Genomic DNA, 27918 nt, shown 5'->3' on the forward strand with positions numbered 1-27918 from the left:
TTTCAGTCTTACCTGGTGTCTTGACTTCTCAGAGGTTTTTGATAAGTGTCATTTGTATGAATAACCATGTGGTACTTCCAAATAAAAAGTGACATTTGGTCATGCGTAAATAGGTATGGTCAATATAAGCAGAAACTGCCTTTTTGAAAGGAAAAATGGTTACATGGTAGAAGCAAGACATTTCATACAAGTTCTGTTCTATTGGGTTTTATTATTCAGTTTATTGATTTTATCTCTATGCTTTTTTACTTGTCAGCAAACCTTCATGCATCTGTGGGACTCTAAGCAGCTCAGAGTCTGCCATCTGTTTCAATAGTGATCCTCTCCCATTTTCATTGCACTGGGGTCCCTAGACACTTCAGTGGCAAGGCCACTTTTTAGGGTTCAGCAACATGAACTGCGTACCTCCCTTAAAAGTGTATCACTGAAAGCAAATTTTTTTTGCTTGGATAAACTCTAATACTCCTCCTTTCCCTGCAGGCTGCCTGTCATAAGGAGAGACATGTGTCTCGGAAGGCTGTTTCCTTCATCCATGACATCCTCACTGAAGTGCTGACAAGCTGGAATGAACCTTCTCATTTTCACTTTAATGAGGGGCTATTCCGCCCCTTTGAGCGTATCATGCAGCTAGAGCTGTGTGATGAGGATGTCCAAGACCAGGCAAGTCAGCCTTGATTAGGGTTTGTCTGGCCTACCGTGCCATAGGAAAGATGGTCTCCAGAGTACACTTGGCACACTTGAGAGTGTTTCCCAAATTCTCTTCAAATGGTGCCCCTTAGTGATCTTCAAGGAATCAGGAGGGCTCTGCTTACCTAAGCTAACGTTGTGGTAGAGCATAGAGACAGTACACATAGCTTTAAAGCAATTTAATAAAACTTTTCTATTATCTAAAAAAAAAAATAATAAATTAGTCTAGACTGACATGGTGAAATTTAGGAATGTGTTAAAAGTCATCCACATTCCATCTGAAGGTTATTTTATTATCAATTCTGGGAGTTTTGATTTTATTCTTATACCCTCTCCTACCCTGTCTGCAGGTGGTCACCTCTATAGGAGAGTTGGTGGAAATGTGTTCTACCCAGATCCAGTCAGGATGGAGACCCCTATTCAGTGCCCTGGAAACAGTGCACAGCAGCAGCAAGTCAGAGGTTAAAGAGTACCTTGTAGGAGAGTACTCAATGGGTAAGGTCTTACTGCATTGATTGTTTTGTGTGTGCTTTTGTTTCCCTGTCATATTCCCTGGAGACACAATAGCTAACTCAATATACTTAAATGCTCTACCTGAACAGCAGCACTTAGCGGCTTCTCTGCAGTACTTCAGGACTGTACTGAAGTATCTGGTTTATTAGTTGGGGTGGGAGGAAAACCAAAGGTATTGCTCTGACTCTTTGACCTCTGGGCTCTGACAGATGAGTGAAGTGAGAAAGAAATGCTTCAAACCTTCTTGAATAATTTTGAGCAAAACAGTAGTGCAGGAGTGAGCTTGGCTGGGTCCTTACTACTGCTCTGCTAGAGAAAGAAAAGCGTACTGTATACAACCACCAGGTCTTATGTGGACTGTCTTTCTTACTATGTGAAATCTCTTGTTCTTATACATCAGGGTACTTTAGTGTGATTATCTAGGCAAGTGCTTATCTGGGCAGTTAATCAGAAGGCTTCAAATTGCTAACACTATTACAAACCATGTTTGCTGTAAGAATGATTCTGCATCCCTCCCAGAGATGTTTGCTTGTATGGAAACTGAGTAATATGGGAAAATCACTTTAATCTGTTCTCTTGCTCCATTAGAAGGTATTGTTAAATGTTACAAGTCATGTCTAAGGGATATGGTTTTCCACCTAAATTTTTTTCTTTCAGATATGTTATGAGCAGTGGCAGAATACAAGTGTATAGAGCTTTTGAAGACTGATAAATCTACTTAGGAAATGCAAGGCTCTTTTTGTTACCATTTAGTCTCGATAGTTTTTGGCCTGACTGCTGTCATCTTGGCAGTTATCAAGAATAAAACCAGGAACATCCAGCAAGCAGAAGTGTTAGCCACTGAGCTGAGTTCAACAGCTCAAACCTGCTGTTACCATATGGGCAGTATAAGCTGATATTTTTCATAGATAAGGCAATGGAGGGAGTCTGCATTACTCCCTATGAAGGGCTACACAATTGCCTCAGGAGCAAGAGAAGGCGTTACTTCTAAGATCATTTCTGTGTCTGCCCAGAATAGGAGAGATTATACAGATTCAGTTAAATTGTTGAAAAACTGTTGGAAAACCACATTTATGGGGGGTGGAGATGAGTTCTCATCTTGTTTCCTCAGGGAAACGCCAGGCTCCAGTGTTTGATGTCTTTGAAGCGTTTCTAAACACAGACAGCATCCAGGTCTTTGCCAATGCCGCCACCAGTTATATTATGTGCCTTATGAAGTTTGTCAAAGGACTGGGTAAATATTTTTATTTTCCTTCTATCCTATTAAGTCATAATATGTCAAACTTAATCCTGCAGAAGAGGAGAATTCAGTCATGTAAGACATAGTATGGTAGAGGGGAGTGAGGCAGTGAAGAAACTGAGTCCATTTAAAAAAGTAAAATCAAGACTGAGGTATTATTTCAGAAATGTTTTTAATGCTATTAGCTCTTCAAGCTGTTACAGTGACCAAGATTCATCTAACTATTAAACTTCATTTGGTCTTAATTTGTGTCAGGACTTGCTTACATTCATTTAAATAAGAGTAATAATAAAAAAACCCCAAAAACCAACCCCAGAATATTGCACAAATAGCCTGCAATTGTGCAGTGACAAGATAGATTGTCTGCAATGGAACAGGGTATATTTTACATATAGTCATCAAAGCTACATGGCTCCTTTCTACTCTTGCCCACCTCAGCAGCAGTAGTTTGGCATATTCAATCATGAAAACCCGCTGAACCCTCAGTAAGATCACAAGCATTGCAACTAACAACACTCTGTCCCCATGATTAGTTTTTTTGTTGTGTTACTGGGGGCAGCTGAGACCAGGTGTGTCAAGTCAAGATGACCCTGTGATGCTTCACCAAACTTCATAACAAAAGCAAGTGTTGTTGGGTCATTCTCCCCCCCGTGTTCATGATCCCTGACTTGCCTTAAATGTTAGAATTTGACGGTTTTCATTGAAATGCGGCAATTATTTTTGTCCTATGTAAATTGTAGAACTTATTAGAAGTAGCAAGATGGGGCACTTATATATTAATTCACAGAGATAATTAGGTCTGTAAGTGACTCCCTTTGATTTAAATGAAGCACCTAACTGCAGCAGATCTAGTCTTTAATGTTACTGTCATCTTATACAGGCTGGAATTGTGACTATTACTACAAAAAAGAAAATAATCTGCATGTCCAGTACAAATAAAAGGAACTCATGTTCCTTCTGGAGCACTTAAAATCCTGTCTTATATTTATAGTCTTATATTTCTAGATTTCTTTCATGAGATAAGTTTGTCCCCTTTATAATCACATGTCAAAAAGCAAGATTTTTTTTCTATTCAAGTTGGTAGGATTATGTGGTACTTTAGTACTGTACAGTAGTCAATATACTACTATTTATGTGCATTTTAACATTAAACCGAAGGATTCAAGCTTCACTTGCTGACTTGGTTGATCCCAATAGTAGACAAGATTTTATAAAATACATTATGGAGGGGATAGCTAAAGGCATACAAAAAGTAAATAAGGGTGGTGAGAGGAGCATAAAGCAGGATTAAATAAAAGGATTTTGCATTTATCTTGTGGTTTTTATGAGAGGAATAGCTTTTAAGAAATCAAATGTTAATGTATATAGACATTTAGTAAAGCTTCAGATTTGGCACTGAATGGAAAGTGTTCAGTTAAACTAGAAAAATGGTTACCAGCCAAGTATTCTAGGGTGGGCAGAACATTGGCTGAGATGGAAGGAAAAGACTCTGCAGACAGATAAAATGCTGGAGTGAATGGAGTTATCCAAGCAGGAGCTCTGCAATAGGATGCCTTGGAACTGATGTGCTTATTTAGTACACCTAGTGAAGCTGTCCTGAAAGTAGGAGTCTTCTGGTGCCACAGAATTAGTAATACCTGTAATACTGAGGCACTAGAGCCTCATACAGTTGAAACTGTGAGACCCTGACACTTGAATTAGAGAGCAGAAGGAAATATTGTAGCACAAAATATAAAATGGTGTTTTTCAGGAGTAAATAAACTAAAAGGAAGAACTTGTGGTAGAAGAATTATCCAGGGCACTGGGGTGCAAATGACTAGAAATAAATGAGTATATTAATTGAGCAAAGGTTGAATATGAGCAAGTAATTCAATAACTGAAGAGTATTTGTTCATATAAAAGTCCATGTATAAACTGTGACCAATATTAATGTATTGTTTGTATGAGAATCCCCTGATTGTCACTTCTAATAAGATCAAACAAAAGATGTTTTCTGGACTCTCTTCAGATATTGGGGCGCATCTAAATGAAAAAGGAAACATAATGCTATGTTTGTTTCTCTTCTTCTGTCCTTCCCAATGCTGCCTTTCCTGTCATCAGGGGAAGTAGATTGTAAGGAGATGGGTGACTGTGTGCCAGGATCAGGATCTGCATCCACAGACTTGTGCCTTCCCGCACTCGATTACCTCAGGAGATGTTCTCAGGTATGACGAATAACCTTATACTGGTACTAACTTGGCCTAGGAAATGGTTCTAACCTCTAGGCTTGGTATCAGTGTTTAGATGGTTGCATGAATGCAACAGAATCCGTGGTAAGCCTGATGGTAATAACCTGCACTGCCAGATGGAGAGTGGTTATCTGAAGGAATCTCATAGTTTCTAGGCTAGCTAATGGTGGGAAGATTGAGGAGCTAAAACATTCAGACCCAAGGAGCATGTGAGAAATTGTGAATGTTCAAAACCTAGTAGTAACATATTCAAAGCTATGTTCATTCTTATTTAAACAGTTACCTTAAATAACGTTGGGAATGAAGGAGGAGAAGAAAAAAAATGCTGAGAAGTCTCAGATCTTCTGAAGAGCAACAAGTTAGACCCTCTAAAATGCAGGAGCAGCTTATCTGTGCTGTGAAAACATATCTGAAGCTCAGGGCAAATCTCTAACAATTAGAATGTTGGCATGTGTCCTATAATCTCCTTACACACAGCATAGATTATTATCCAGGGTTATTAGGACAGTTTTTGTCTGATTTTATAATGTTGTTTGTATTTCTGTAGTACCTACAGGTCTTATTATTGGACCCAGACCATGTTTTTTCTGGGTACAATACAAATGCGTAACAACAGATATTACCAGAGCTGAAAGGACTTAATATCTAAATTCAAAGATAATGGGTGGATTCAGTACATAGACTGAGGAGATAAGGAAATAATAAGGCAGCTCAGAATAATAAACAGCAGACATATCAAACTGTAGTGGCTATCTCGTTCACCCCAAAACTTTTAGTGAATATCTGCATGTATATCTAATGTGTGTTCTACATATTTACTATGTGCATCACATCATTCCTCCCTATCCTTACAAACCCCAGGACACAAAGAGGAAGAAATATTTTCTCCTCTTTAAGAGGAGAAAATAAGCAGCATTTTTTATCTTGTTATACATTTTAACTTGCCAGTAGAAGAACAAGAATGACAAAAAAGAAGTCCTACCTGTATACTGCAAATAAATGGTTTACTTCAGAAAGGCCTTGTAAAATACCGGTAGCATCCCAGCTATACCACAATTCTGCAAAGTTTGTATTTGTTGTGTCATGGGAAACTCGGGCAATGAAGCCTTGAAATAACCTTGTACAGGTCCTGTTATTAGTATTTACTTATTCTTCAGAGCGCCAAAATATTCTGTGTAGAGCTAATGGAGCTTCTTAGGCCATAGATGCAATCAGTAACTAGTAACATTTGTCTTTCACAAATGAGGAGGAAGCACATTCCTTTCCCAAAAATGCGTTATTTAAATTGCTTTTCTCCCTCTCTTTATCATCCTGACCCCTTACCTGTCAATTAGTGAAAGACTTCTGGCATCTGTGTTTTTAATTTACATATGGCTGGATGAACAGAACAGATGCTGACATTATGCTGCTTTCATAGCTTTGATTTTGTGTTGTATGTGATAGCATTTACAAACCTTAACATCTGTATTTATCTTCTATTCTCTCTCTTCCTCCTACCACAGTTGTTAGCCAAAATCTATAAAATGCCCTTGAAACCCATCTTCCTCAGTGGCCGGCTGGTTAACTTGCCCCGAAGAGTACAGGAACAGTCAGCCAGCAGCGAGGATGGTATTGAGTGCATCCTTTCTGACTTTGATGACGACACTGGTATGTGCATTGAAAGCAGTAAGGAATTAATCAATTGCTTCCTTCTCATGTCACTGTAAATATTGGTAACTGCTGAAAGCACAAAGGAGGGGGAAAAATTCACAGTTTATTGTCTCTCTGTCTACACACACATACGTGCACACAATGCTTGGAAGTTCAGGTCACATCACCTTCTTTATGTTAAAAGACACTGCTCATATATGAGAAAAATACAACCCCTTTCTTGGGATAAGATAATATTTTCATTAATATTGTAATCATCCTGATATTCATAATAGAACAAGTGTATATTACTGAGAGCTAACACAGAAATACTTTCTAGACCACAGCTGAAGTAAAGGAGTAAGCACCTTTTAAGGTTAGTATTGGCATGCCTGCCTTTAAGAGAAAAAATAAGTGTTAAGTCAGAGTTTAGAAAGATAAAGAACACTTGTTTAAGTATGTTTCCAAATTTATGTCCTCTTGTCTGTTGGACTAAATGGTGTATTTCTAAAATCCATAAAATGCACTGTGACATCCAGAAAGACAAGCAGCCTTTGTCTCCTGATTATTTGTGTGGCTTATATGGGTTGTGGGTTAATCAGGTGTTTGCTAAACTAGATCAATGTGGAACCAAGCAGTGGAGGAATGCAGCCTTACTGCTTCTGGATTTACTGTGGCCCTTCAAAGCAGTATATGCCACTTTTGAATATTTGAATTACTGAGCTGTTCCTAGCTGGCTGCCTCTGAAAAGCCAGCTCCAACCAGGCAGAAAGCAGGCTAACTACAATGCCTCACCAGAATGACTCTTAGTACCTACTTTTATCTAGGATCTTCCACCACATGGATTGTCCTGTTCCAGTCCTACCCTGGGTAAAGGAGTGAAAAGCTACTTTCTCAGAAAAGCCAAACCACAAGCCCTAGTTTGTTTTCTATTTGCTTTCTCTGAAAAAAACAAAATTTTTTCTTCCTTCTTCCTTCTTCCTTCTTCCTATGTTTGGGGGGTTTTCTTTCTCTGGAAATTTTAGAATGTTCACCTGGGATGTGGGAGACCCAAGCTGCTGAAGTCTCTGCTTTGAGTTGGGTTTTGAACTTGTCCAAGAGTCTCCCCAATTCAGGGAAGCACCACTTGCCAATCGCTTTCTGAAGACAAGTTTTACCTGTAGTAAATGCATGTTACTCCTGGCTTTTAATCTTTGTTTCCTTACTTGTAGGCCTTATCAATGTCTGGATTATTCTGCTGGAAGAATTAACAACTGCTATATCCAACTGTCCCCGCCAACACCAGCCTCCTACTTTGGATCTGCTCTTTGAATTGCTGAGGGACGTTGCCAAGACACCTGGTAATGAAAAGGCTTGATAAAATATAAGCTAGTAGAGCCATGACCTAAACCAATTCTGTGAAATGTGTTACTCGTGTTAGAGCCACACAGAGATGTGTTGTTCCAGTTAGTGCGTTGTTCTGTGTTGACAAAAGGCATCTTGTAAGAGGATGTTCAGTGTAGTCTTACGTTTATTGCACCAATAAAGAGGTGCAGTACTCCTTTGATGTCTTAGGCACAGAAAACATTTGTCTGTGTCCAAGAAAAGGAAAAAGAAAATTTTATAGTCTAGTAGGCCTGCTGAGGAACACTGGGTAAACAGTTGGCTAAATGTTCATATACTATCTCACAACTAGATCCAAAACTGCTTGACCCAAAAAAGTTTCAGAACCTGCTTTCTTTAGCACCACTGCTGGCCTTAAGCTTGGAACAACTTAGCAAATTTACTGTTCACATAGGTTTTGTAAGCAAAAAACCCAACTGTTGTCATTTTTATTTTAAGGGCCAGGATTTGGCATTTATGCAGTTGTACATCTTCTTCTTCCCACGATGTCTCTTTGGCTCCATCGCAGCCATGGTGACCATTCGTACTGGGATGTGGCATCAGCTAATTTCAAGCATGCCATTGGCCTTTCCTGTGAACTTGTAGTGGAGCACATTCAAAACTTCATACACTCAGGTATGTCGTTGCATGTCACATCTGCTGACAATGACCAGTGTCATTCTGCTGAACAGGTGCTTGGCATAGTTTAATTGTTTTTTGTTTGCTCAAGCATAAAATAAGAGAAAGAGAGCTGAAAATTTCTGGTTTGTTTGTGGGGTTTTTTTTCCTTTCTTTTATAGGGTTAGAATTATGGGAAAAAAATAACTATGGAAATTATTTAGTCCAGCCTACACTTAAAGCAGGGTTGTCTTCAAAATTTAATCATCACTGTCTATATTATACTTCCCAAAAGAAGAAACTAAGACTTTGATCATAAAGAACTAGAATATTCAGAAACAGGATCTAACAGAATTTCTCTGGTACCATTTAAGCCAAGGCATTTTATATTGCTAACATCAAAAGGACTGGTTTTATTTCAGTTTTTTTTGTTATGCATGTTTCAAAATTGAGCGGGAGTGATAACTGTATAAAAAGATTTGGTTTTGCAAAGTCTCTGAATAGCAGTGAGTGTGGCAACACTGTACATCTCTAAATATAATGAAGAGGTAATGATCTAAAACCAGCCTGTGTCTTTTCCTTTCCTTATAGATATTGGTTATGAAAATATGATCAATACTATGCTGAAAGATCTTTTCAAGTTGCTGGTAGCCTGTGTAGCAGAACCAACAGAAATTATTTCCAGAGTTGGCTGCTCCTGTATCAGGTAACAGTCTATTCACTCTGTTAGCATATTAAAAAAAAAATAAGAAGTCTTTACATTCTTGAACTTGTGGACTGATAAAGTTGGCTAAAATCTCAAAAGAAGTCTATGGCATATCCATCTCTTCTTATTTGGATAATTAATTTTAGACTTACTGACCTTTTCTTGCTGTTTTCTGTCTGCTTCAGAACCCATGATTTTAGGCCTTGCTATGTGTACGTTCCCACAAAAAGCACTTGTACATTACATTTATGCAGTTAGTCAATAATTGGGGGATATTTAGCAATAATAATCAAGGAATTAATGAATAATTAGGAAAAATATTCAAGGGCCTTTCTGTTGGAATTCACAGGTCCTTAGAGGTAATTACACCTTACTTAGTCTTCAGGTCTGCAGTCATAATCAAAAAAGGTGCTTCATTATATAGTTACAGAATGTGCGGTTCTTGTCCTGGCAAGATGACTACTTAAAGAGGAAAAGTAAAGTGGGGGAAAAAAAATGTCAAAACTACAGTGAACTTACAAAAATAGGTAAGGGTAACAACTGAAGAGGTTGGATATCATTAGCTAGATATCAAATAGGCTTTTGTTCTGTTTTCAGCCTTCTCCCATTTCAAGTAAGAATTGTGTAGTTCCTTCTTGAACTTGGTAACGTTTTCCTGTGTCTTTGCAGGTATGTGTTAGTGACAGCAGGGCCTGTTTTTACTGAAGAGATGTGGAGGCTTGCATGTTGTGCCTTGCAGGATGCATTCTCTGCCACTCTGGAACCAGTAAAGGTAAACTGCCTTTTCAGTCAAAATGTAATTTCATGAGTTATGGACTCACTAACTTTTGACAGCTTGCTTTTTCTTTTTCAGAGAAGTTGTTGGGTACAGAGCTAAGAAAAGAAGCGTAAGGATTACATGGTAGCTTTTGTTATTTATCAATTCACTCATAATGAAAGGAGTTGGATCAACAATGGAGAATAAAGTCAGTTTTTCTAAATGTGCAGACAATGCTAGTTACTAGCTGTCCAGACTTATTTTAAATTGCACTGCCAGTACGAAATCAGAAGGGTTTAGTTGGTGAAAACTTACCCTTTATTCTATTTCTTCCTCTAGATTAGCTAAAACTAGACAGAAGACGGATTTGCTTGCTTGATCCTGTAGCTGCATGCCCCATATAGGTTATTACTCAGCTTGCTATCTTTCTTGTAACAAAAAAATCCTGTTAAGTCATCTCAGGCCAGACTACCTAAGCAGCTTTAATGCTTTGCATCAAATACATCAAATGCTAAGCAGCAGGTGACTGACTGATGGTAATGGGATGGATCAGTCTCAATCTTGTGTTACACATGAACAGGCTGGACAGTGCTACAGTCACTGGCTTCATTTAACGCACAGTGAAAATCTGATGTTGTGTCTCTCTATAGAACCTGTTGGGCTATTTCCACAGTGGTTCTGAAAGCTTTAGTGGAGATGCCTGTGAAGTGAAAGTGGCAGCCCCCTCCCTCTCACCAAGTGCTGAAGCTGAATACTGGAGAATCAGAGCCATGGCACAACAGGTACTGACTTATGTTTCAGGGGACATCAGAGAATCTTTTAAACTTGGGGCTTTTCCTTATGGAAGTACATATTTACCACCACCTTCCTCACAAACACTTTCCACAGATTTCCTCATCACTAGAATAACTTCTATTTGTCTAACAGTAGTATTGAGAGAAAGTAATAAAAACTGAAAAAAAAAAAAGATTAAAAATGTCACCCTGTGAGTAGGAATTAGGAATGGCTAGGATGCCTAGGGTGAGGGAAGATGCAAGAGTACCTGAGGAGGACTGACAATGAGCCTCTTGAGTAATGTATCTTTAAAAAAGGCAACCCTAGCATACATCAGTGGAAATGTTTGTGATAGAAAACAGGAAATGGTAGTGGTGCTATGCATTCCTATCTATAATGTCATATGCATTTTGAATTACTCTATTAAAGAATGATAATTTTGAAGGACAAAAAATGCACTAGAATACAGACTGTGATATGAAACTAGAAAACCAGGATTTGTTCAACCTATCAAAGCAGAGCTTAAGGAGGAATGCAGGGATTTTCTGTCTATAAATACACGTGTATAGATTGCAGAGAAGAAAAACAGTTACTGAGAATTAGAGGATAACACTGACATTTAGCAAATAATTTAAAACTCACCACTAACTCCTAATCCGCAGAGCAAACTTGGAGACAACCTTCTTGGGGTCCTTTTGACTGCAATGATTGTTGTTCATTTTATGAAAGCTGTTACATAAAACAAGTTCTTTAAAATACAAGAGCCTGAACTTAATGACCCACAGGGTACTATAAAAACTGTAAATATTGTATGACAGTTTCAGTATGGGAAAGCAGCTGGATTATAAGAGCCAACAGATGTTTGGTGTCAATTTCTGACTTGATTAATCATACCCTGATGCTGCTTGAAAATCTGAGACACACAGACCAGGATTTGTGATCACAAATAATGTGCCAGTGGCAGACTTTGTTGAATAGAAAAAATGTTTTAAATACACAGAACTCAAGAAAGCTGGGAATGTGGCATTTATAGACGCTATCAGTGGCATTGTCCAAGTCCTCTCAGTGGGGATTTCACACAGCTACTTAGATACAAAACAAGGCTACAGCAACCGAGAGTTGTTTCCTCATTTCCCACTGTAAGAATTGCAAGTTAGGTGTCTATTGTATCTTCATGACTGAAAATAATCCTTTCAACAACCAACCTTCCTAGGTGTGACCAGCTGACTATGCAAACAGGTCTGTGTGACCACTGTACATGATATTTTTTGATAGCAGCAGACAGACAGCAGAAAGCTTGTTTTGGTGTTCAGTATTACGCCTTATACAAGTTCAAAGAAGATGATGTCTGTCCTTTCCCCTGTGTCTGGAGGTAATCCATGACTGAGGCTGTTGTACCAAAGCAGCATGCTCCACGGAAGGTTGGCCTGGTAGGATAACATGCATTCTCTCCATCTGTTTAAAGTACCTCATCATAACAGGTCTTTCACAAAGAACTCAGGGCAAGTGTTAAACTGATTGTTTTATTTAACTTGTTTTGTAGGTCTTCATGCTGGAGACGCAGTGCTCCCCAAAGACCCCTAGCAACAAGGAAGGGTTTGAACATGCCCAATCATGCGTGCTCATCATTGACCTACCACCAGATAAGAAACCAAATGGGCATACACAGAGAAGGTAAAATAATTTCTCAGGAAAATACTGTGTCATTAAAAGCAAGATTAAAATGTTTTCACGCTGGTAGAGATGCAAATAGAGCCTGGCAAACATGCCTCTCCACAAGCCTCATAAAAAAAATTACATACACCTATCAAATAAAAATTAGGTTTTCTGACACAGGAGATGATAGTTTACAACTGTCTGCTCTCCAAATGTTCCCATGGTCATACACTGGTGAGCAGGCACGTGTTAGAACTGTTACAATTACAGACAAGTCTGTGTCAGGCTCTATAATGTGACGCTTAGAAATCTAAATGAGGAAAGTGCTTCTAATAGATTGTAAAAGTTGGTAGGTTACTAACACCTGAAGGAAACATAAGCTGCACAAAGCCTTCAAGTAGGGGAAGTGCAGGTGAAATTAAGAAAAGGATTCTCTTCGGAAATACTAGAAAAATCTTTCCAATATTGAGATTCGTTTCCTTAAGAAGGAAAGCTGAAAGTATCAGTTTGAAAAAAGGCTTTAGAAGTGCTGTTATGTTTATAATGATATCTAACAAATTAATGTCTACCTCATTAATGGTCTTCTAAATTCATTATTGCTGAATTAAGAAGGTAGAAAATGTTAATGGAACAACTGGAGTAGTATAAATTGAAGAGACTACATCCAAAGCTACAAAACTGTTAACATGTCATTCTAGGGAATGTTTTTGCTTGGCACTTTATTTTTCTGGAAATCCTTCTATATGTTGCCACCTCAGAAACTAATGCGTTTGTATGACAACCTGGTCTTGTCAAATAATATTTCTTTTTGCTTACACTCAGTTGTTTAAACAACTGCTATAACATCAGTAGGGGCAAGAATTAAGAGTTCTGCATTCAGGGTTTGTTGCAAGGTACATAGTACATGGCATGAAATTCGCTTTTACTGGATACCAAATCTGCTTCTATACTGCTTCAGGCATCCTCATTCAAAACTAAACTATTGTTTGCAACAAGGAGCCAGAATGTGATGATCCTTCTTTGGATGGACAGGAAAAAAGGTCATGCAAGATCTCTCTGTTCTTACACAGAAGTTTCCCCCAAGACCAGGTGCTCTGTTGCCTTACCTTCAGAGAACAGGGCTCTGGTGCAGAGATGAAGAAAAGCTGAGATCACATTCTAAACCCTTCCTTCTTGGTGGGAAAACACCTTCTTTATGCAAAGGTTTGCAGATCACTACTCTTGTTATAAGAAATGCAAAGCAAAAGACTGGAGTACTCTCTTTTCCTGGCACGTGAGGCCATGCAGTCTAACAGACTGCATTTGTAAGGGTAGTATGGGTCTTGCTTTTCTTTAAACAAGTAAATAAATAAGCTTGCAGTTAATACAAACTCTGAATGCTCTTGCACTGCCCTTTGTCTAAACAACTGCAAAAAGTGTATACGCTGATAGGCAAATATAACCAGAGCAATGCTCATTTTTCACCAAAACAGGGCTCAGAAGTTGACAGTGCCACTGTTTTTCATATTATTTGCTACACCAATGCAGCAATATGCCAGTCTTGCATGCTAGTAACTTTGGCCTTTCAGAAGTTTTGCTTTAATCTTAGTGGGGTTTTTCTTCTCCCTTTTTGCTTTTGTTTCCTCAATGCTGCATCATTTCACAGGAAGCTGGGGTAAGGAAGCTTTTCTTCTTCCTAAGAAGTAATGCTATATTTCAGAACTTGCACAGAATAAGAAATACTGTCCTTAACCAGCTTTGGCATTGTGTGTTTTCACCTGTAGCTCTGAACTAGGTTCTTTTGGAATTAAACAGTGCTTTAAACTGTCCTTGAAGATTTACTTCTTGGCTATTGCAAGGAAAAGCAGATCTCCATGCTGATCTTGCTTTTGGAATAGGATTAGTCTCTTCAAATCAGTGCAAGCACTCATTTAACTTTATGCATGCTCTTAAAAGCTTCTCTTAGTCAGAGCTTCTAATGATTTTCACAGCAGAAAGCTATGTCCCCATAAAAAGCTCCAATGTATGTATTAATCATCAAAGTTTTAGCACTGTCAGATAATGGTACTATTACATTTTACTGACGTATTGGTACTGACAGCTGTATTATGGTAAGTAAACTCATAGGTAAATTTCCACAAGAAACAAATTTTGTCTGACCTATAGCTTCTATGTGGCCAAGCCTATGGCAGTCCCTCAAAAGTCTCAGGCAGTTTGGTTTTCCGTTTTCTTTGGGTTTGGGGTTTTGTTTGTTTTTTTTAAAATCAAAACTGTTTGTGTGCTTTCGATAAGTCATTTAACATAACTTAAAATTTTGAGAGGTAAAAAAAATCCACAAAAACTTATATTTTAACTGTTGCATTCTCAAAACTGAGGTTTGATATGATTTCTCATAGACTTTGTTTTGGTAATTTGAATACACATGAAAGTTGTTTAATAAAAGTAGAATCATTTTTGCAACAAAAAAAAATTAAAGGTCTATAGCTGAACATGTTACATGAAGATTTTTTTTAACTTAGACCTAAAACTTAAGTATTGCAGACAAATTGACTCACTAGATAGCCATGCTAATTAAAATGTGACCCATCATAGTTCCCTATATCAAAACAAATGTTACTATGTGTACCAGAGCATCAGCTCCATTTAAAACATTGCTGCTGTAATCTTATGCAAAGACTTTTTCTGAAAATGCTTTAAAATAGGTTTCACAATTTATAATTTTAAATCTGTGAGATACTGAGGTACCAAACAACAATCCTGACACCTTTTCTTCCTAACCTCCCTTGCCTGTAAGCCTCTCGGTGGTATTTACTAGTGAATGACCTGAAAACTTTGGCTGGAGAATTTACTATTCCTGGTTTCCCTGCAGAAATAAAAAAATCAGTGAGATCTAGAAAAACTCACAGCATTTCTCTGACAGAAGCGCAGCTAAGAATCACCCAGCATTGCATGTGAGAAAAAGGGTTCAAAACAGATATTTCCATTCTAGGTTCTCAGTGTTCAAGTTGACGTCTTATGAGCCAACAGTGAAATGTTCCTTCAGCATGACTTAAGCTTCTTTGCATGCTCCATTACACTGCTGATTTTTCTGTAGATGTATTTTTTTTTTACTGGTGGGTTTATTGGCTCTTTGTGTTTTATTTTTAAGAAGTAGTCCTAGCATTAGTGGAAATGGAAGCTGAGAAGTGAACTAGTTTTGCCCTTAATTTGTCATGGCAAAGCTAAGATTTGCTGAAATGCCAGTGGAAGAAATTTAAGGGTATTTCAACTTGGCCAAAATTCAGCAACAAAAATAGAAATCATAGTCAGGGACCAACGGCATATGTGCCGTATAACTTGTGTGTTAATAAAGTCCTTAGTTATGGCAGGTTGAAGTATTGAGAGTACTTGCAGCTATCATGAAATTAAAACCAAGAACATTTAATTCCTCAGCATTATAGACAACTCTGGATAAGAGAATAAAACTATAATAGAGCTTTGGTTTAATACCACCTGTATGCAAGTGCCATTAGTGTGCTTGCTGTGTACAGTTATTTTTCTTAACCAATGTAAGTGTTTTACCTTCTATGAAAGTATTTGAAAGAGTAGCTTTCTAGACAACTTTCTAGACCATTCTAGTAACTTTCTAGACCATTCTAGACAACTTTTATCTTCCTACCCTTACGTGTAACAAGGCTCTGAAAATTTGGTCTTTCATTTGTATCTGTCGTGTTAGATTCTAAAATATGAAGTATTCCTCTACTTCTAGTAAAAGCAGAACACACCATTTTAATGCTATTTCACTTTTTTCCCATCCCCTGCTTGGTCTACCAAGTATTCCTTTCAGGACAATAGTGGTGAGCTTACTGTCCCACCAAGTGCTGCTCCAGAATTTATATGACATCTTACTGGAAGAATTTGTGAAAGGCCCTTCTAACTTGGAGGAGAAAATGACAATACAAGTACCAGAAAACAAGTTGGCTGGTTTTCTCAGGTACATTTCCATGCAAAATCTGGCTATCATCTTTGACTTACTACTAGACTCCTATAGAACAGCCAGAGAGTTTGACACCAGACCTGGGTTGAAGTGTTTGCTGAAAAAAGTGTCTGGCATTAGTGGGGCTGCCAACTTGTATCGCCAGTCAGCAATGAGCTTCAACATCTACTTCCATGCTTTGATTTGTGCAATCCTGACAAACCAGGAGAACATCACTGCAGACCAAGTGAAGAAGATCCTCTTTGAAGATGATGAGAGAAGCACAGACTCATCACAACAATGTTCTTCAGAAGATGAAGACATTTTTGAAGAAACTGCCCAGGTCAGTCCCCCACGAGGGAAGGAGAAGAGGCAGTGGAGGGCTCGAATACCATCTCTGAGTGTACAGCCCATCAGCAATGCAGACTGGGGATGGCTAATCAAGCGACTTCATAAGCTCTGTATGGAACTGTGCAATAACTATATCCAGATGTATCTGGACCTGGAGAATAACGTAGAGGAGCCTCCAGTATTCAAAGGTGACCCTTTCTTCATTTTACCATCCTTTCACTCAGAAACCTCCACCCCATCGACCGGAGGGCAATCTGGGAAGGACACACCATCGGAAGATGACCGGAGTCAAATCAGGGACCAGTTGGGAGATAGCCTGACACCCCGAGGTGGGAGTGGAGAAATGTTGCTGCTGCCCCCACCCCTAAGTCCTAAACCAGAGAAAAAAGAACAAACCAGAAAAAAAGAATGGTGGGAAAGTGCTGGCAACAAGATCTACACCATAGCCGCTGACAAAACTATCTCCAAGCTCATGACAGAATACAAGAAAAGAAAGCAGCAACAGGCCATGACATCCTTCACCAAAGAGATCAAAGTGGAAAAGAAAGGGGACCTCCTGGGTTCAAGAGGGCCAGACTCGCCCATACTCCAGCGGCCACAACATCTTATAGATCAAGGTCAAATGAGGCATTCATTCAGTGCTGGTCCAGAGATCCTGAGACAAGAGAAGAGACCACGCTCAGGATCTACAGTCAGCTCCCTGAATATATCTGTTAGGGATGCTGAGGCCCAGATACAGGTAGGACATACTTGTAGAATGATAATAATAAGAGCAGCAATAATTAAAGTTCTGTTGGCATATGAATTTAATGAGGAAATTATAGTCATTATAATTCAAGAAGTCATCATGATGAGGACTGAGTATTTCAGCAGCAGCACTGTGAAAAACCTGTTTCTGTCCTGTCAAAAGAAAATCAGACTTCAGGGAAGTGTTATCAGGCATATAGCAGAACAGCTTTCAAGAGTTCTTCTGTGTCTGGGGCCAAAGCTACTCTTAGTCCTAAGAACTAGAACCTGTAGTGAACTCATTGCTTACTGCTGAGGGCTCTACCTATTTAAGGGCTTTTGAAAATGTGATGGTGCTTGTCATAATGCTTTTCTGCTTAGGAAGGTTTTTTGTTAATTACATAGCAGAAATAGTGGGCTCTTTTGCTAAACAGAAACTTGTTGCTTGCACATCCAAGTGAACAAATCAGTGAAAGCTTTGGGCTTGAAAGTGTTTGTTCACTGTGGGATGAAATAAAAGATGATGATGAGTAAGCATCATACCTGCAATACAAGTCAAACAATGACTTAAAGTACTGAATGTGAATTCAAAAGACACAGTGAACATTAAAATAATATGCTAGCATTACTCAGCCCTCTTCATGGGGATGCAACAACCAGATATCTTATTTTCTGCTTCTGTTAATGGTCTCTTCTATTTAGAAATGTCTTCTGAAGAGTCTTTGTTTTTGTTTTTTTTTGATCCAATTTGTTTGTAGGCATGGACCAACATGGTGCTGACGGTTCTCAACCAGATTCAGGCCCTGCCAGACCAAACTTTCACAGCCCTGCAGCCAGCGGTGTTCCCCTGTATCAGCCAGCTGACCTGCCACGTGACAGATATCCGTGTTCGCCAGGCAGTACGGGAATGGCTAGGAAGAGTGGGCCGAGTTTATGATATCATCGTTTAAACCTAGCTGTGCTCTGTTGCAAAGGGGAGAAGACATCCAAAGTGTACAGCAAAAAAAAAGTATTTGGGGTTCAATAATTGCCTGTTTGTCAGTGATAAATTAAGGAGTTATGAGGTTGTTGATGTGTATCCCCCATCCACTTGAGCCTGTGCATCCGTCACTCACATAGCAAAGAAGGCAAAGCATGAATGTGTCCAAGGGAGTCTGAAATGGCCAGAAACTGCCAGTAAACCACTCTGGTACCTGAAGAGGTGATATATTTCAGTAGCCTTCATTTTAATTCAAATTTGCAACAGTGGGAGCCACAATAAACTGCAGCAGAACTTCCACACTTGCAATTAGCTGTGAACGCAACTGTCACCTGGATATCAAACCAGGCCAGTAAACCTATGTAACTTTAAAAAATAAATAAATAGAAGTCAGGAAAAAAGGTGGGGCTATAGGGCAAGTAAAAGGGTGTCATAGTAACTGTATGCCTCAGTCACTAGAGAAAATGGAAATTTATTTTGCTCTGAGAATAGCCGTTGAAGTCTGGTCACATTTGGGGTAGCTAATTAAATTATATGAGTCTAAAACTGGTGAACCAAGCACAGACTATTCATCAGTTCATTGCTCTTGTAGAGTATTGCTTGAAGAGAAGTGGCACTGTCAAGCTGCCCTCTCTACCCCTGGCTGCCTCTTCAGCTATGTCTACAGCTGATCATTTTTCCACAAGTCTAATTGCCCCAAGGGCAACTGGGAAGTTCTGTTTTGCTGTTTCATGGGAAGGTAGGGGGAAGACACACCACAGAGTAAAAACCAGCATGTGCCAATATCCAGCATTCAATTAAACAGAATAGAGATAGTGTTCCAGTTTAAACAACAGTGCAGCAAAGTTAACTTGCACTTCTACTGGAAATGTATGTGTTTGCTTATGTAGAGCTGCTGTAGGCAGAAATACCCTTATCACCTTTGTTAAACTTAGCTGATCACTCCACGTTTCCTTTTTCTCTCCCATTTCTTGTCTGCTGTTGTAAATAGAAGGGGACACATCCTCGTGGAAGTGCATCCCCCTCTGTGCAGCACTCCAATAGGGACTACTGCAAATTGCTGATATTATGAAGGGGAAGGAGAAGGAGAAGGGGAAGGGGAAGGGTTGACTATTGTATTGTCAAATACCTATGTGAAGCTGTTCATATTAGACACAGCAAAGAGTTACCTTGCTGCACAAGTTACGTCACAGCCCCAGGACATTCCATCTCATACTCCCATACTGCATAATTTGATGACTGGAAGTTGGAATAATTTGTTGAATATAAGCTGATTTTAATCTTGGGCAACCCCTTAATGATGTTTTTCCAAGGCTTTTAAAATGTGCACACCAACTAAATATACAGCTTCAGTCCCTGCTCCAAAGCATCCTCAAAGTAACATCTCTTTATATCAGGCCTCAATTTTGCACAACTAACTGCTTTCAGCATCTTAAATCTAGAAAAACAGGGAGCCAGAGGGCTGCACTGAACAGCCATCACCCAAGCTGATGTGCTTACAAAGAGCCTGCCTTTATCCTCCTGTTTTTTCCCTCCATTGCTCACTTCCCATTGGTCACCTGCTAGACTTACTTGTGCATGGAATATTTGTCCAGTAACTTTCTGTAGTGTCACTCCCATTGTTTCCCTTTCAGAATCCCATTGTTCAAGAACATAATTAAAACCAACACTTTATCACCTGCCTTGACTTTATAAATGAGTAATTTAACAATTTATCAACTGCCAATTCTCCCCCACCCCCAGTTTTAATACATCCCTAGGGACAGGTAATATTAGCCCTTGGTATATTGTTTGATTTCTTTTGCCATGTATTTCTTACACATCTTTAGGTAAAGTAATAGGGTGGTTATAGTTTTGTTAAAGTTTTCGTTGGGCTTCTATACATTCCTGCTTTTCAAGTAGTACATTAATTAGGCAATAACAGAAATCAGATGTAATTAATAACCCATATGCAAAACACCCCTATCTGTTATTATACATGCTTTGAATGGATGTAGATATTGTTGTTCTAACATAAAATTAAAGCAAACCACTAAACTGGAGAAATAGAGAGCAATACTAGTGGAATCACTCAAGACTTCAGAATTTGGCCTGTATCTAGAAAATGCTATGGTTATGTGTTGCAATACAAAAATCCTCTGTAAAACAGAAAGAAAAGTTCTAGGAGTGACACTTAAACCCATGAACACAGCATAGCCTAGTGTTACTTGATTACCCACTGTCTTGACCCAAAATATAATTTCATTTCAACTTCTAACACTACAACTACCATAGTGGAAATGAGTAGGAGTAAAGTTGCGATATTTTAAACTTGCCCTGTTTTAAACTTTGCCCTTCAAATTATGTGCTAAGTGCCCATTGTCATCCCTAGTGCCTCTGCTTATTAACACCCCTCCATAAGAGGTTAGGAGTAATTCCAGAAATGCAGTTTAAAAGGGTGTGGGTGGAGGAGTCTTTGAAACAGCAGGCTTCGCATAAGCAAAATTTAGTATGTGCAGCTCTTCCTTTCCTTTATATGTAAAATGGTAAGGAGGTGAGGAGAGCAGCTGCTTCAGGAACCATTATTCTGAGCTGCAGAAACTTTCTGATGCATCTCCATCAAATAAATGAATTTTTTAAAAAAATGGGGTTTGTTTACCAGATTCTCCACTCCTTTTTTTTGGTAGTTTAGCTATACACATCAGCAAGCCCCAAAGAAGCACAACACTAAACGCGTGAAGTCACTACTTCATAGTCCTGTTCAGTCTGTTTCATAAATACTTTGGGCTTAAGACTGGCTGTTAATTTTTAACTGAACTGATAAAAAAAAAAAGAAACAAACAAAAAAACAAACACCAGATGTGGCAGTTTGGCATCCTTCTCAGGTACCAGAGCTGCACCTCTGTTGCCTTAAGGCCACCACAGCAAAGGCAACAACATTACATTTTAAAATCTTGTAGGCAACCACTAATGCAGAAAGATGCCGTTGGCCAGCACCAGCTACCTTTTATGCACATGGAATAGTTCATCATGGCGCAAAGCTGATAAAAAGCAGTACACTCATCAGGAAAGTACTACTTTTCTTCTATCATAGAGACAGGGTTTGACCCCAGCTGGTATGTTCTCAGGCCATTCCATATGTTTGCACTTAATATTCTGTAGTGTGAATATCTGCAGATATACACGAGACAATTGGTGTGTTTATGTGTAGATTCCTGTTGCTCCAGTCAGTGTCATACTCTGAGCATCCTGCACATTTGCAGAGCGATATGCACATTAGTGGTATGTATGTTTATCGCGCTCTCTGACTATTTGTGTCTCATCAGCAATGGTTAATGCAGTTGTTCTGGTAACATCCCCACAGCAGACTTTTCTGAGCATTCAGCAGCCATAGAATTACCACCACATCTCAGTTAACATGTTTTCATGTCTTTAAGAGACTAAGATATTGATTTAATAATCTCCTAGGGATAAACACTCATGTGAGAGTAACAGGCTTAATATAGCATCTAAAAAGGATTATTAGGGAAGTATTAACATAGATCCGGGCAAAACTTTCCTGTGAAACTCCAAGCACAGGCAACACAGCTTTTGCCTCATCACAGATAAAAGTCATCTGGACTGTAGCTGGATAATGTCAAGGCCAAGAAGACTTTACATCTGTGATTTGTAAGGTCCTTTGCCTTTCAATTTTAGCTTCAGGTTTTGTCTAAAACCTAAACTTGACTGTAAAATTCACTGACAAAGCCTCACCTGCCAAAGACAGAACCCCCCACCTCTGAATACCTTGTGTTACCATACATAATCTCCATATGCACTTGACAAAGTAGCATCTCAGTGTTGGTATCTCCACTGCAGAGCTCAGCACAGCACCAGTATGAAACCATGTGGCAAACGATTTAGCAAGTAGAGAGGTCTAGCTCTGTGCACTGCCTGCACTTTGTACCTCTCTCCACAGCTTAGGCCCACTCTTAAAGTGCCTGAGGTGTTGAAATCAATGCGAGTTACATTAACAGGATATCTTTAATACTCAGGACTCAGCCCTTGAATCCTTCAATCCCTACATACAGGTTCACAATTTCTCAGGAAGGGGGAAGTCCTGTAGAATTCCTGATGTCACCCTCTCTGCTGCTATCCTTTATACACCTCCTGCTTGAAAAATCCACAAGAACCAGCACATATTCCCATGCATCCCAGTGTCTCAAAACTAGAACCTTCACTTTTGCACAGATCCAGTTTTAACATGTAGGAGGGTGACCATAGCAAGCTGAAGTAATTTATTTCTACCTAGCTCATCTTCGTAGAACCTTATTCAGAAATTGGGCATGTAGTTGGCTATTTTCACCTTTAACAATCCATTCTAGAAATGTCATTACTTGGTGATAAATTGTTTTTAATTTGAAAAAAAAACAGAGCAGTTAAATACTTTGTTTCCTTGCCCTGGCTTTTGAGGGTGTGTGCTAAGATTATACTTAAGCAAGCTATTTACTCATTACTCTGGCATAGTCATTTCTGGGAAGGCTCATGTACAGTTATAATCATGGCATATGACAAAAAATGTGATTGGTTTTTTTTCAGTATCTGATCATTTCACAGTTGTTTGAAGAGATAATAGAATACCAACAATTTAAAAAAAAAATATCTTTTCTAGCATAAGGACCAAGCTATCGTAGCACAGAAGCACAATTGTGGGATTTTATGCAGTGTAGGTAACAGCATCTGGCAGCTAGAGATATGTTTTCACTGCATCTCTCTAGTTTGAGTAGAGCTTCCGTAGGGATATGTCCTTAGAGTCTCTTAGCAGCCCTCACCAGCAACTTGCCTGGGACTCTAGGAGGTTGTACAGCTGCAAGGAAGAAGTCATAGCTCCTCTTTCTGTTGTTTCCACTACTCCCCCTCAGGACATATACTTTATATGTTACACTAACTGTATGGTACTGTACTAAACAAACAGCTTTGGCCAAACATGGAGTGCTAGCTATTTAAAAACAAAAAATACAAAAGCACGTGGCATAAGTATGCATCTGTCTTTTTTACTTAGTGCTCAGAGATCGCCAAGCTAAAAATGAAAAGCAGAGGAAAGAAAAAATGCCCTGATTCTGTGGATATCGGTGGAGCTACATTGTATGATCATGGATTAATGCAATAGTGAACTTGCCTGTGGGACCAGATCCCTTGAATTTTCTTAATTTTTGTCAAATTCACAAGTTGGAGCATTATGTGCTCTCCATTGCTACGTTGAATCAGGGAACCGAGATTATGGAGGGCATTTTTTGTTAAGAAACATGGCAGTGGGATCTGTTTCAATCCTTTTACCCCCAACATCCCACTTTTCAAGAGGAAGTTATGAATTTCCATAAACATCATCTAAATACCAGGGAGCACAAGGCCCTTGTTTCCTATCCATGCATTTGGTTCATCTGCACTGCAGTGAAGTGTCGGGCTTCCACAAGAAGCACGCTGAAATGAGAGAGCTGAGCTGGCAGAGAGGCACGGGCACACAGGTTCAAGTTAGGGACAGGTATCACCTCCACAAGTAGGCTGTGGCTCCTGAGCCCCCAGCTCTGCAGAGGAAAGCAGGATTCAATACCAAAGGGAGAACAGGCAGGAAGGGCAGAGCTCAGTGGTGACAGAGACCTGTACTGCACAGTGTTTGCCAAGGCAGATGGGAGCAAGAGATGGACAAGTATGCAAAGACAGCAGCAAGCAGCTTTTTTTTTTTTTTTGCAGTTCCCTCCACTTTCTCTTTCCCCCTCCCCTTTGTCATTATTTGTGAGACTGCAAACATACTTCTGTGGGCCCTTCAGGAAGAACTGAACACTGAAATTAAGCCAAAGGGAGTGAACACTCTGTTTTGCCAAAGATCTAAGCCTTTACTCTTTGAAAATTAAAATTAAAAAAAAAAATCAAATTTTATTTCCATAATGTTGGCTGTCATAGAAAGCGTTTTACCACAAAACTTAATTCCCAGGACTTCATCTCTCTAGCTGTATATTCAGGAGGAGCCACTAATACTTTTTAAGAGAGACTGTAAATGGCCTTGTCAAGTGAGTGCTTACATTGGGTTTACCTTCTGCTGAGTTCATACCTAGCTGAATCCATATTTCCTCCCTCTACCTTTCTGCTCTTCTTTAGAAAAACACCTCTCTGTGTCTGCCACGTCCTGTTGTACTGCTAGCTTTGTTTGGTCCTTGGGTGTCCAGTGGTCAGGCAGTCACTGTAAGCCGGCTTGAAAATTGTATTTTGTGTATATTTTATTCTGACTGAATTCTGAAATGGAAATATTTTAAAACAAAAATTATAAACTATTTATGTTGCTTGTGTTGTAGAATAAAGATGCAAATGCAAAATGATCCATGCTTCCGTTTTGTCCAAAGGTGTTATTTTACATTAGTGATTAAGCAAAGGAGCAGAAATGAGGCAGCCCAAAATATTTGGTACATATTCACAGGGACTGGAGTTTTCACAAACGACCGGGTAATTTTCACTACTTTGAAGATCTGGGGTTTTCTCCAGTAGAAGCTGAAATCTAAACGCTATAAAAAACGAGTCCTACATCACGTCTAAATAGAGTTTGAGCTTGGGTAGGGTGCAGAGGGAGGGTGAAAGGTGAAGAGACAGCTAAAGTACAAATAGACACTCTGCAGAATTTCAAAGCATCTGAACATTAAAGTTATGAAAATACTTTTGGCTTTGATTTCATTAGAGATGGAATTGAAAAGAATTTTTAAAATGGCAGAAAAGGCACCTACTTTCAGTCACAGAAATAATTTCTGAAACTGTCATAAAAGGTAACTTTAGGGGTTGAATTCTGCAAATGCCAGTCACACACCAAAGTGTACCACTTTCCAAGGGCTGAGGAAGCAACAGTAAAGAGTTTATGGAAGGGATAATAGAAATGAAAATTAGAAATACTAGCAGACACTTCAGGTATTAGACTAAAAGAGAAGGGAAATGCGCTTTGATTGCAACAACTAATGCATGGTAGGGTTGCAGAGGTGACCAGTGGCACATTTTTACACCCCAACATTCAGAAAGTGCCAGCATGGTAATGATGGGGCAGTATTTCCAGTAATCCTGCTGGAAGCACACTCAACTCCAAGACTGATGTTTCTTGAACTGCATTTGACAGGCAGACAAACCTTTTTTTATCCACTGAGTGGACCTGTGACAAAAGCAGAAATAACAGGTAGAACCAGGCTTGGACTCAGTCCACTGAGCCACATGAAACAGGGTGATGTCTAATTTCTGAGCTTCAAGGAAATAAGCTAGCAGCAGGATAAACCTCTTAATATCTAATATCACCATTAACAAGCACAAGTTGAACTCTTTATCCAAACACCTGACATAATGTCCTAGAAGAGTGCACTCAGGATCCAGGTTTTGAAATCCAACAGAATCTCAAATAAATCAAAACAAGTTAGGTGTAATCATGGGTCAATTAGGTCCTAGTTTTACAATGAAGAAAAAAAATGAAAAAAACCCCAAGCCCCCACGCATTAAGTTGCATGTGCAACTTTCTGACTCTTGAGAGGTATCTATGGTAGTAAATCTGGGGTTTGAGGTTTTCTGTTTTGTTTTGTTTACAAGAGAATTGCACCTTTATCTACAGTGTATTTACTGGTAAATCTATATCCATAAGGTAGAGACAATACTTCTGGCTTGCCAGCTCTAAGGAAATATGGCCAAGTGGAAGAATTTTGCTGTGGTTAGCATGACCGCCTCTAGGGAGGTCTCTCTCATCAACCTCTTTCCTCACCACAGTCAAACAAAATTACTTAAGATTAAAATAATTCAAAATACTTCTGTGTGGCACTTTTCAATTATTTACTATGTCTTTGAAGGCTACAATACATTCCTGGAAGAGTGCTTTGTACTTCAAATCAGGTTCTCCTTTATGCCAGAGATTACAGAGACCGGAACAGATTAAAATAAAACTGGAAAAGATGCTGTATTGAAAGCTGTCCTTGTAAGCAAGTATGCACAGGAGGTCAGAAAGATACAACTCTTCAAGCCTAGTAAACAAGAACGTCAAGCCTAACGAGAAAGTGAAAAATGGTTTTGTAGATGTAGCACAGTAACTCATATAAGGAGAGGAAGGTGACAAGGCTCTTGGTGGGTTTGAAACACTTACTAGCAAAAGCAATTAATCTTCCATTGAGAAAACACAGGAATTGGCCTCTGGGTAGAATTGCAATGGTTTCATCACAAAAGCAAGTACCCTGATGAAAATGTTTTTCTAAAGTCCCAGCTGCAGGGGTGGCCATCAGAGCAGATCATACCTCTCTCTTGCATACATTACCTTTTCTTTTAAAGGGAAGTTAAATAATTGAATATCTCAATGCAGGCTTTTGTGACCAGCTCCAAGCCCAAGAGAATAAATATTATTAGTTTGCAAAGCCAACCATGAAAAAACAAAGGAAAAAACCCCACAGGTTTAAATCTAGTTATAAGTTTTCAATCAAATCTCTTTTGTCATTTCAGGGGAACAAGAGCAGCAAAAGGGATGGAATGGAGATGCAATGTAACAGCCTGACAGAGATTTTTTTTCAGATACTGAGAACAGGACAAGAAGAATGACAACCATTAAGTGTTCCTCATGGGTTGGGGGTGGGCACAGGGTAAGCTGTGCCATCCCAAACAACAGCACAGATCTACAGTAATTGCTGAAGAAAAACAGGATGAGAAAGAAGAACTCAGAGCGGAGCACAAGTACCAAACTACATCACTTTTAGTGTTTCTTCTAGAGCCCGAGCTATCTAATCCAGCCAGGCTGGCTGGCCAAGTATCCCTTTCAAGAAGGCATCATCCTGAATATGGCAAACAGCAATGTTTGGAGCCAAATAAATTTTGAAAAAAAAACCCAAACCAAAAACAAAACAAAAAAAAACCACAGCACCTGAAGAGTAACATCAAAACACAAATGCCTTAACCAGCCAGATCTAGTGTTGCCCCTACAAACAGTTCCTCCTGCATAACACACCAAGCATTCGCTCCAAGTCATTTGACCTTGAGAGAGTGAAGCTACCTGGAAATGGGATGAGAGGGTCCCCATCTTATTGCAAGAAATCACATGAACAATTGCCTCAGCTGTGCTGTTCACAGCTGATTGTGTTTGAGCATCACTGCCCTAAGCAAAATCTAGTTGTTTTTTAAAAAGAAAATCCACATAGAATCAGCCTGGATCCAAACCTTCCCCATTATACAACTCTGCTCCCAGAGAGCAGCACTGGAGCTTCACATAGGAACAACATTTTGGACAGCAGCATCCATGCAGGCTGAACTGGAACACACCACAGGACATCCTCTTCCCATTCATTATCCAGGAAGGAGTTCCTGCAGTAGGTATTTTTTCAATACTCTCTCAAATGACAATCAAGTTTTCTAGCTTTAGGGCCTAACAGACTGCACACATTACAGTCTTAAATCTAAGCTTGACTGCAGTTTTGCTGACAAATTGAACCATTAACAAGGCCACTTGAGAAAATAAAGTTCTCATCATGTCCGCAGATTTGGGGCCTCTTTTATGTACAGAATTTTCTTCATGTGTTTCTTTTCTATAGTGAACTTTATTTTCAGTTTGCAGGAGGCTGTGCATCTTCCTAAAAGTTGGAAGTGGAAATCTTCAGACTCACAACAGGGGATTCCACTTTAGGACATGAACTCAGAATTGCAACAGTACACGAGATCTGTGTTATTTCAAAGGGATGTTCCAGTTTACCTAAATGAAAACAGCACAAAATTGGCCTCTCAGCTGATGCTCTGTTAAATAAGGCATG

The 27918-nt window shown here is 39.2% G+C and overlaps 1 protein-coding gene across 1 annotated transcript in view; it reads left to right on the forward strand.

Moving 5' to 3' along the window:
* ARFGEF3 (ARFGEF family member 3) overlaps window positions 1-24492 on the forward strand; it is a 91961-nt gene extending 67469 nt beyond the window's left edge. Inside the window, exons 24-36 of the mRNA XM_069852001.1 lie at window positions 481-660; window positions 1038-1182; window positions 2312-2434; window positions 4541-4644; window positions 6171-6315; window positions 7509-7637; window positions 8119-8295; window positions 8869-8983; window positions 9653-9755; window positions 10391-10522; window positions 12058-12188; window positions 15964-17194; window positions 17940-24492. Of these exons, the coding sequence (XP_069708102.1) occupies window positions 481-660; window positions 1038-1182; window positions 2312-2434; window positions 4541-4644; window positions 6171-6315; window positions 7509-7637; window positions 8119-8295; window positions 8869-8983; window positions 9653-9755; window positions 10391-10522; window positions 12058-12188; window positions 15964-17194; window positions 17940-18131 (2907 nt within the window). The 3' untranslated portion in view covers window positions 18132-24492. The remainder of the gene's footprint in view (window positions 1-480; window positions 661-1037; window positions 1183-2311; window positions 2435-4540; window positions 4645-6170; window positions 6316-7508; window positions 7638-8118; window positions 8296-8868; window positions 8984-9652; window positions 9756-10390; window positions 10523-12057; window positions 12189-15963; window positions 17195-17939) is intronic.
* Window positions 24493-27918: the final 3426 nt, after the last annotated feature.

Source organism: Phaenicophaeus curvirostris, chromosome 2 (genome assembly GCF_032191515.1).
Source record: "Phaenicophaeus curvirostris isolate KB17595 chromosome 2, BPBGC_Pcur_1.0, whole genome shotgun sequence".
NCBI classification, from domain to species: domain Eukaryota; kingdom Metazoa; phylum Chordata; class Aves; order Cuculiformes; family Cuculidae; genus Phaenicophaeus; species Phaenicophaeus curvirostris.